General features: G+C 31.2%; 1 protein-coding gene across 1 annotated transcript; it reads right to left on the bottom strand.

Annotated features, from left to right (window-relative positions):
• Positions 1–4,947: 4,947 nt before the first annotated feature.
• On the bottom strand, positions 4,948–7,944 carry LOC111366063 (protein CHLOROPLAST IMPORT APPARATUS 2-like). Its single transcript, XM_022986709.1, has 3 exons — positions 5,956–7,944; positions 5,551–5,706; positions 4,948–5,282 (listed from the first exon to the last, which is right to left on the bottom strand). The coding sequence occupies exons 1-3, from the start codon at positions 6,988–6,990 to the stop codon at positions 5,238–5,240; spliced, it is 1,236 nt and encodes a 411-aa protein (XP_022842477.1). The 5' UTR covers positions 6,991–7,944; the 3' UTR covers positions 4,948–5,237.
• Positions 7,945–11,541: the final 3,597 nt, after the last annotated feature.

The raw sequence follows: 11,541 nt of genomic DNA, 5'->3' as shown, positions 1-11,541 counted from the left end.
TACAACGCTTCCGGTGACTTACAACTAAGGAGCACAGAACCTTTTACACGTTGAGCTTTCCGGGACCTCAACACGACCCACAATTTAATGAACAAGGAAATCAAAGTTACAATTGAAAAGTTTCTTTCTTAACAAATGATATGAACACAACTAAATATTAAGAGAGAATTAGGCACAACACTTCAATAAATCACAAAGAATATAGCTCAAGTGTTGTGTGAAAAACTTTTATTGAGATATATGATTTTTCAAAAAGTTACTCACTCAAAAAGTTTTTCAACAAATAAATATTTTGATCTCTTAAAGATTGAAAAACAAGGTAGATAAGATCAATTAATAGCTCTCTTTAATGCTCTAGAATTCTTACTTAAAAAAAAGTATAAAGAGAGGTATTTATAGCCATCAATCAGGAGATCCGGACAAGTGATTTGGACGTTCGCTTGGATACCAAACGGTTAACTAGCCGTTTGCCAAACGGTAAAAAATCCGACCGTTGAACACCACATCCGGACGTCCGGATGGGCAATTTATTTTGTCCATCAAATTTTTCTTTTTTGTGAAAAATGTTCTTTAAGGTACTTGTAGGGTTTTCTAATATACTTCGTATAGATAAATAATTTCATAGAGATTTAATTGTGAAAAATCAAATTACTTATCTTTTAAAAATAATTTTTATCCAAGTAAACTTTTGTCATGATAATTCTCGTGCATAAAAATTGTTTGAGTTATAATCGATGCAAAATATTAAAGTGTTTTACCTTTACATTTGAGTATATAAATGCATCTATAGCTAATGTCTTCAATTTCTTCATCTAATGCGATTTTGTGCGTGAAAGCTCGATTTCCAATTCCTCGTTCGTAAATCTTCAATCTTACTTGTGTGTTTGTCATTTTGTGCCAAGATTGCATGATTCTCGATCTAGATTTTTCGTGTCATAAATTTGCAATAATCACTATCAATCACTTAAATTCAATTTGTTTGTGATAATCAAAATAAGAAGTCAACCATTAAGCCAACATGTCTGACCTTGGAGATGGCAATAAAAAGGAATGGAGGTGCTGGTCAAAAGGGGATGCCTACCCAACGACTTATAAAAATTATAAAGAATTTCTTATTGAAATTAAGGCCATCTCCAATGTGCAATTCAAAACACCAAAATGCACCATTTCTTAGTGTAAAATAACTCTAATGCAACAATATACTTTGCACCATTTTGGTGCAAAGTGAATAGTGTTGTGTACAAAATCATTTTACCCTTTCTATTTATTTCTCAAATAAATTGATTAAGAGTATTTGTGTAATTTGTATTATATATTTTTTAATACAATAAATTATTATTTTATTATTATTATTATTTGCATTTAAAATAAATTTTAAATGTAAAAACATAATAATTAATGAATTTATATTGAGTAAATAGCACAAGACGTCCATACTTTTTAATGTTATTGTACAAAACGTTTATACCTTTTATTTTTTGACATTTTTATCCCTATTTTCATTTTTCATTGCGCAAAAGGTCATTTTTATCCATTTTTCAATAAAAAAAATTTATTTTACCCCCTATTCAAATAAAACAAAAAAATAGAAAAATAAAGAGCTGATTGCAACTGTAATCCCAAATTTTCAAAAAATTACAAATCAGTAACACACACACACACACACAAACATATATACACACTTAAAAATCAAAAGTAAAAATACATAAATAAACCCTCCGTACAAATTTGGAAAGAAAATTAATTTCTATCAAAAATCTTCGAATCCAATTCCTTGGATCTTATACCCCATCTTAAACCCTTTCTCCCCCACTTAACACGTGTGCAAAGGAGGAACAATGGATTTCGAGAAGCGGAAGGCGATGACCTTTGTTGCTATGACCTCGCCGGGACCCGACAAGTCCCCTAAAGGCAACATTGACATCCCCATAATTCTTTTCTTAACCGCCTTTAATTCTCGCCCCTCTTACTTTACCACTAGCTCTTGCTCCGGTCGCATCTCTGTTCTAGCCCAACCGATCGATGTCGTTGTTGTCGCTGTCGCCGCCACTACCGTCAGGAAAAAGGCCAAGGGAGACACCTGGGTCTTCATATCCCACGACCCAATTCCTCCATTCTCCATCCCCTTTTCTCTTCTCATCCTTTTTCCAATGAGTTACCACCCCTAGTCGCCACCAAGTCAAACAACATTTTGTGGCAGAGCCCTGTGTTCAGGTTTAAGCCTTTGATCATTGCTGTTGAGTGCAAAAACATGAGGCAGCTCAGTCTTTGATTTCTTTGGCAATTTCTTGCAGATTCAGAGAGAGTGGAATTAGAAGTGCGAGTAAAAGAGTCATCATTGCAATATGGTGTTGTTTTTCTTCTTTTTCTTTTTTGGTTTTTTTGTTCTTAAGTATATATTTGTGACCAATTTGTAATTTTTTTGAAAATTTGGGGTTATAGTTGCAATTAGCTCTTTATTTTTCTATTCTTTTTTATTTTATTTGAATATGGGGTAAAATTATCTTTTTATTCGAAAAATGAATGAAAATAATCTTTTGAGCAATGAAATGTAAAAATAGGGGTAAAAAAAAATAAAAAAATGGAAAGTATAGACGTTTTGCACAATAACATTGAAAGGTGACATTTGTACTATTTACCCAATTTATATTTATTAAAGAATTTAATCTTTTCCGTAAATATAAATTTATATTTTCATTGTTGTAGTGTTTTTATTAATTGTACTATATTTTTTTATATTTATTAATGAATTTAAACTTTTTCGTAATTTAACGTAATTATTTATTTAGTAATTTAAGTATTTATAAAATAATTAAATAAATAATATTTCAAATAAACAAATTATTAAGAATAAAAAAAGGAAGAAAATGGTTAAACACTGTTTATTTGGTGTAAGTTTTGGTGCAATGGTTGGAGATGAATTTTAATTTGGTGCAAATTTGGTGCAGCGCTAAAGATGGCCTGAGGATCCATTTGGCATGATTTTTGAAAAGTTAAAATGAATTTTTGAGACTCAAAATTTGCTTTTGGACTTTAAACTAATTTTATTAGCGTGCTTTTGGTAGTTAAAAGAGATTTTAGAGGGACCTGGTTCAGTATGATTTTCTCTAAAAACATTTTCGGAATAAAAAGTGCTTTTAAATATTAGTTTTTGAACAAAAACTAATGTAACTTTCTTGAAAACCACTTCGACCAGAAGCTTAACCCTAGAACTTTAACAAATTTCTTTTAGAATTTTCAGTCTCTTATTTGATTCTTCACCAAGTTCATTGATGAAAGTTAAGAAATCAACAATTTCGGTTGATAATGATTTCGGACAAGTGGGGAATGTTGGGGCGAACTAGAAAAGTTTGGGTAGAGACTGATTTTTTTAATGGTATTTATAGTTTTAACATTATGTCTTCTAAAGGAAATGACAATTGCTTTAGCAAAGCATTGTTTCTCGATGCTCCCAAGTTAATTACTTGACCAAAATTTCATCCTTTTCAAGCTTCTCTTAATCTCTACAACTCATTTGCCATTTCTAATTCATCTGTTATTACGAACTTTCACTTTTATAATATTAATAATTGTACTACATGTATATCATAACTTATAGATTATCGACGATGTTGTGAGATTTGATTGGGTCAAAATATCATCAATTGCATAAAAAGAAAAGAATAATAATATTATATATATACATAATAAAGTTACATAATGATTTACAAACAGATGTATTGCAACTGGAGAAAAAAATTATGACCTAATCGCATCCAACTACATCATGTGTATGTTAATCATTATGTAGGGAAAAAAAACAAACTCTCCAACGTTCATTTTGACATATCATCAATTTGTAAAAAAAAAAAAAATTATGTGAAGGTGATACGTACAATAAACATTTTCCTAACATTTCTGCATCTTCAAGTTAGAATTATACCCTAAAAACACAATGAAACAAAAATTTAATTCAAAATGCTCGAAACAGTAACATAATAGCCTTATTGAGAAATAAAAATAAATGAATGGTTTACATTTTATCAAGCTCGATGATATAACAATTGTGTTTTGAGTAATACATTGAACAGAAGAGTAAAGAAAAATACAAAGAATAAGTGATAAAATGAATGATTGATCTGAACAACTCTAAGTAGCAATGCTCCTCTAAGTACGAGCTAGTATTTAACACTTATAGAGCCTGTTTGGAGTGATTTTGAGAATTAATTTTTTTACCGTTAGGAGAAAAGTAGGATCCACATATAAGAGAAAAAAGTCAAATATGACGACTGAAATATTGAAAGAACGGTAAAAAAATCAATATTTTTGGAGAAAAAATCACTCTCAAACATGCTCAAAGTCTATGTTTGTTATGTTAAATTGAATATAGTTGTATTGATAATAAAGAGGGACATAACAAAAATGATCATTTATTTATTCAATAATTGCGAGTTGTTGGTTTCTAATTTATTTAAATTATAAACACATAGAAATAGGTCATGAATAATTTAGTAGTACTTGTAGATCACGAAAAACAAGTAGACAAGTGTCCAATTATGATCTAGTGTCAGACAAGGGCAATATATCACATTCAAAATTGTTTGTTCAGTTGCATCAATCAGACATGATTTCGTGAGTGGGAAGTACTCAAGTACTAGACTCTAAATATTTAGGAAAATGTTGGGTGTACAGAAAAATTTCCTATTGAAATTTTACAAATATCTTATAAAGTGTGGATTTCGAATGAATAAATAATATCAAAAAAATTCACCCACCCACTGGTCATGTAAGATGTCGGTGAACTCCTACCTGTACACTAATCACTGCCCAAATATTTATTGTTGTTTCAAAAATTGAGTAACTAGTAACCACATCAAGTGTAAACATAGATAAGTTCTATGTTCAATTAGTAAAACGCTTCCTTGGATCTAGAGAATCCCTTCAATTAGATAGTATAACACAAAATCGAGAGAGAGAAAGCGAGCGAGCGCATTATCAGTAATATTTTTTTCTTGACACCGAATAACCTGGTATTCTTCTAAAAGACTATCAAATATAGATAAACATCAAGATGACATTAACAAAAATCATAGAAAGTATTTGTTTCAACTCTTGTGCTTCCTAGTCCTTTCTTGGATACTCTGCTTGTCTACGAGAATCAAAGCATTAAACAAAAACAAAAAAAAAAAATAGAGCTAAAATTTTAAACTACAAAAACATAGGCTAAAAGGGACTAAATTGTTTGTGTTTCCCCCATTTCATTGCTCACTGTCTGGAGAATTTGGACTTCTAACAAAGCGTCCCTGCGACATCATAAACAATAGTGTTAGATGCACAAAAATGGGATGTGACACTACACAATAAAAAGTAAGACACGAACATCATATAAGCGTTAATAACAAATTGACAAATATTTTCTAGGAAGTAATGATTTTTGACACACCTTACTAAAATATAAGAAATTTTATAATTGCTTTTTACACTCTTCGTAGTTAGTCACCTACAACACAAAATCATAGAATGCACAATGTACTTCTATCTCCAATTGATAACAAAACTATTTGGACGTACCTTCATTCTAGGCCGTCTATCAGCATTGACTTTTCTGACTTGATATCTGATCTTTTTAGAGAAAAGACGTGAACGTCGTTTTTCCTTGTAGCGCAACACACTAACCTCTCTTACATTACCATTCTCAGAGAACAAGTCTATCTGAGCTAATCGAGCCTACACCCATTCAAACAAACAACAATTATTCAGTGCTAAGTAGATATAGAAACGAATTTATCATTACGCAACATATGATTTTGAATAAAATAAAAATAAAAATAAAAAGTGGCACGTGAAGTGCACGTTCCACACAATAAAATGGAAGGAAATTGCTTCTATGTATTAACTTAACTAAAATAACATAAACTGAGTTCAAATCCCCTAAACATGAGATTTCATGGGCGGGAGATTAAAAGAGGAACATACTTGAACATCATTGCCGGGGGAGTCGGCTCCCGGAGTTTCACCGGAAAATGGGGACTCCTTATCGGACCACGCATTCAAAACTTTGTCGTAGTTCAATTTTAGGAGCAACCCAGCATTTGGTTTGGGAATTGCCTCGTCTTTAGATGCTTTATTAGCTGAATTCTGCTCGCTGGTTCCATTGGAAATCGTATTCTTCTTAACTAATTCGGAGCACTCGATTTCCGATGGCTTTTCAACCTTCTTTTTCTTCTTTTCCGTGGGACTTTTACCCATTTTTGGATTGATATCAAGAACATTTACACTAGGGAACCTCCACCAATCTCCCTCGTCAACATTTCTCATTGCCCTCACTCCACTTTTCACACCAAATCCAAAGTCAAATGCATCTTCAAATCCTAGGCCTATCGGATAACCGTAAACAAAATTATTGGCTTGACTAATATAAGCATTGGAATCATCTACCAACTCATTTTCAGTCCTTGGACTTCCCATTATACTATCAATACCACCGTCAATTTCCTCATCTAGTATGGATTCTGCATCGAAATCTTCGTGAAACTCTTCGCAGAATTCCACCGAATCCACTCTAGAATTGATTTCTCCCGGACTTTGGCATGGCTTTTCGAAGGAATTAGCACCTTTGGACTGAATTGGCAAGGTGGGCTTTTCTTGTATTGGTAGATGCATCGAGTAGCCAGAATTATCGATTAAAACCAAGTCCGGGGGCTCGTATGGAAATGCAATATCATTGCTCTTACTATGTGGTTTGTTAAATTTGAAAGGCTTTGTGAATTTGTTCGAGAATAATTTAGGGTATGCTGTGGAAAGAATTGCTGCAGCCTCATTATATGTTTGGTTAGGCCTTTTTCGCGGGGTTCGAGGTTTTCTTGTGGAGATTGCAAGAGGGGAATTGCTGGATTCAGAGAGAGTTGAAGATGGAGAAGATGAATTTGAAGTCCAAGATGTTGATGGAGATTTAATAATCGCAAGGTCTAATCTATAAGCTCTTCCACCTCCACTTAAAAACGATGACATTTGTAAATTGAATCCAGAAAATCCTTTCAACAATATGAAAAAATGATTTTACCTATCACAAGAATACCAAGTATTTACCAAAAACAATGCAGCAGCCACGACATAGTGATTCCAAGTCATCTCGTCTCAAGATTCACTTTGAGCTCAAGAACTTAATCAGATGTTTTCAGATAAAGCTTTAATCGTGGAAGATATTTCAAAAAAAAAAAAAAAATGAGGAGTACCAATCGGACTGAGGGTTCTGGGATTGGAGTTGAAGAAGTACTACAGTACCCTGAACCCTGAAAAGTACTTTGGAATTAAGCAAACTTTTTAATTGATAAAAAGCTGGAAAAGAAGTCAAAACAAGCACAAAGTAAAGAACCCTTCAAAACCCATAAAGGAAATGAAAAGATATTAGTATTTCAGACACAGAAAATCATTAAAAACAATCTTGGAATCATCGAAAGTGGAAAATCCCAGAATTCACCCTTTTGTCTACCTGCAGTAGGCGTTTCAAGAGCCAAATGAATGCAAAACAGAAAACACAGAAATCCTAAGATTTCATGAAATGGGATTTGTTTGGAGAAATGTGCAAGTATCACAGAATAGAAAGATGTCTGGTACAAAGGAATTCAAGAAGTCTCAATTCTTCTGGCACGTATATATATACATATATAAATAAGAGTGACGTTAGATCAACACTTTTCGTGCACATAATCTTTTACACCTCTCACATGAAAAGGTCTACATATATGTATACGGTAAGTGTACAAGTATATTAATCCTATAAATACACACATAGAGAGGGAGACGTATGTTCTGTACAGTAAGTCATAGGATAAAATAGCAGAAGATACATACACACATTCTCTCTCTCTATATATCTATATTTCTTCTTCCTTTGTCTCTCTGGAATGGATGAATGAGTGAGGGGTGGAGATGACAAAGAGAAGAGGAACCAGAAGTTTTTCGGATTGGACCACATTTTGTTACTCTTTCTAACGGTCTGTGCACTTTTACCAGTTCAATTATGCTACTACTACCATTATGGCTTTTTACTAAAACATCCTTGGCCTTTTTTTCTTTGATTATTTGGCTTAATTGGGAAAAAGTTTATACGAAAAGCTCTATTTACTTACACATAAATGATTTTTATTAGTCAAAATTAAAAATAAGTAGGGTGTTTGAGCCACATTATTTTGATAATAATGCATTCTTGAATAGTGTATCGATGGAAAATGTGTGGTTAAAAAATAAAGAAAAGTTTTTTATTTGCGTGTAATATTATTTTATTGAAAAATGTGTAGTTGAAATGATGTCAAATCACTGTTTAAGAATGTATTTTTTTGAAATAATGTGGCTCAAACAGGCACGGTTATCAATTTTGAAAGTACTTAAAAACATAACTTTTTTTACTTAAAAGTAATAGAAAATTAATTAAGTTATGGAGATATTTTTTCCCCATCTCTCAATTTAGACTTCTAAATTTCTTTCTTCAATTTAGCTATTTATTATTTATTTGTTCCATTTTTGCTCTTTTTTTTTTTTTTTTTGGTTGCCTATGTTGGGTATGTATTAAAAAAAAATAAAAAACTATATGTTTTATATTTAAACAATTGCTTTCAAACATATAACACTGGAAAAAATGATTTTTTTAGTTATTTGCAATTTAAAAAAAAACACAACAATAATTAAGATATAATAAGTAAATTTTTACTCTATATATGCACATAACAATAAATATCTCACATGTAAATGTCCTCGTACTTATTAAAAATCTTGATGCAGTTATATATTTATAATACAAATTTATTTTTAATTTTAATTTTAATAAGTATATAATAACAAAAAAGGTGAAGAATATTTTATCAATAGACTACACCTAGCTAAATGTTAAATCTTTACGATGGTAAAAATCTTTTTGTGAATTATATATGAAAGTAATATTAATTAAAAAATTTGACTCTTATTTTTTTATGAGTTACACAAAAATCTCAAAAAAGAAAAACTCTTAGTGGCATTATTTTATTTCATATTCAGGCATAGGGGCATTTTGGTAACTTTATCTTTATGTAATCGTAATCATGGGCTTGCATGAATTTCCATATTCTAGTTCTATGTTTAAGTGTGCAACAAGTACCAATTGCAAGAATTTCATTGATGGTCAAGTGTTTCTTATCTGCTGACATGGCATAAGTTTATTGGATGAGTGAGATTTTTAGGGATGACGTGGATTAAGTTCATTGGTTGATGGATTTTCTCATGTATCTAGAAAAATGGTGATGGGATTTTTTTTTATCTTAAGATGAGGCCACAAGTGAAATGATTTGAACCTTTTTTGGTGTCTTGTGCCTTTCGTGTGTGGCATTTGGCAATCATACGTTAGGCTATTTGTGTTCAATGGGTTTTGATTAGAATAATCAAATTAAGTTTTGAGATATCGATCGAGTGTCAGTTATAATATTTACGTGGTTGATTACTATTAAAACAACGAGATGTCGATTATATCAGTATTTTGTCTTTACTTCATTTTTACTAAGAAATAATCAAGCTCCATTTAAATTTTCAAGACAATTTGATCTTTTCTTGAAGATTCATAACCTCTCATATAAGATCGAGTGGAAGAGTTTATGCATAGCACGTATGTAGCTTTTAGAATATATTTCTTAGTTCAAGATCCTTTTTTTTTTTTTAAACGCTAATCGGAATCAAAGAATTAATGGATCTATTCGAATCAACATGGGGATGTGATAGAGTTATGTACTTGTAATTTGATAAATCACGTTGATTCCACAGTCATAAGTTCATCCCACAATTGACTAGATCTAAAGAAGTTTATACATTACACATTCTAAATGGGTCATTCAGATGACAGCAAGTTTACTGAATCAATTTTCAAGTTTTGGCGACTCAAAAATATTCACTACTACCAAGTAATGGCTCAAAAAGAGAACATAACATATTTACGATTAGATGTCCGCTAGAGGGAATGAGCGAAGTGGTCTAAATTTTCTTTTAGCTTAGTTTATAAGAGGAAACTATCTAAAAGGGGAGGAGGGACAAGATTCATATGTGACTCATTAGGGTTAAATATCAAAATTTCAAACTTTAGGACCAATATCATATACTCCAAAATATCTCTTTTTTCTTTTCTTCTTATTTTTGAGGCCCCATTTCCTAAGATATTTCCATTATATCTCTTCATTTTTTCGTTCATAACTAAGATATTTACTTCTGATATTTATTCAACATCTTGTGTAAAAATTACAATTCAACCTTTTATATTTCTCTTTGTATGAGAATTGTCTAAAAAAACTTCAAATTAAGTTGGTGCGACAAATACTTTAAAAGCCCACAATTATTATATCATAGTTTATAAATTTGTATTTGTTTATGTTAATTTCTTAACCATGTGTCTATGTAAGTCAATTTTATCAATTTTTGTTACGTCTTTTTGTACTTTCCTTTTTTCAAATAAGAAAGAGCCTTCGAAGAAATCGTAAATGCAAAAGAGCTATTTATGTCTCCTTAAGTATGATCTCCGAGTTCTTCTTGGTTTTGTATGTAAAATTTTCATTTAAATACAACCTATTTTGAGTCGATTGTAAATAAGATAAGCACTCGCAACGAGCGTTTGGGTAGATGTCACCATAGAATTGAAGTATATCCATAGGATCTAATCTTGGCCACAAACGTTACTTTCTTGATTATGGTTGCAAACACGAAAAGTATTACCTTATCTTATAAAGGATGGTTAGAAAAGATTTGGGCCGTAGATTTTGTATTACCCTGAAATTGAAATTTCATGGTGCATGTGATTTACAGAATCCTTCTGACTATATATTTGGTTTCATTGAAAATTAGACTTTTAGTTAATTTTGAAAAACATTGATCAAATTTATGGTTGAAAAGTTGATAAAAATTATGAATATTATGAAATGTGCAGTTGAAAATGAATTTGAAGAAAAATAAATTTTAAAAATGGGACGGAGTTAATATTTTTGAAAGCTCTAAAAGTTGATATGAATCATAGTTTTTATTCCTAAATAATCTTAATTTTACATGAGCGTAATGCTTGTGATAGTTATTTATCGATCGACTCGGGATGAAGAGAAGCGCAACGAGCATATATTTGATATGCTAGACAAGGTACAATTAAGAAAAAAATTGAAAATGAAGTAATGAGATAACGAGTGTACATGATGAAAATAAGAACTAACACGTCAATCTCGTTGAAATGCAGGTGTCCAAAAATAAAATGGCCATTTTTTCTGAGGTTGGATAATGTACAAATTTACATACATGTTTCCATAGAGAACTCCTTAATGGACACTGTGGAAACAAATAGACCCATGCTTTTAAAGGATGGTTTATCTACAAGGCACATCTTTGTCTCTTTAGAGATCTCTCTCTAATTTGTAAAGTTGCATGAGCACACATCATTACATTTTTCAGGGCTTTGATACTGGTACCTCGATTTATAAAGATCTTGTTATATAGATTGTTCTCATATTCATATATAAAATATCGTCAGTTCGTATCATCACACGTCTTAGTCCTGATCACTCA

This window comes from Olea europaea, chromosome 17 (genome assembly GCF_002742605.1).
Source record: "Olea europaea var. sylvestris chromosome 17, O_europaea_v1, whole genome shotgun sequence".
In the NCBI taxonomy this organism is placed as follows: Eukaryota; Viridiplantae; Streptophyta; class Magnoliopsida; order Lamiales; family Oleaceae; genus Olea; species Olea europaea.
Note: the sequence above shows the minus strand (reverse complement) of the source record. Positions and strands in the feature narration are given on the sequence as shown.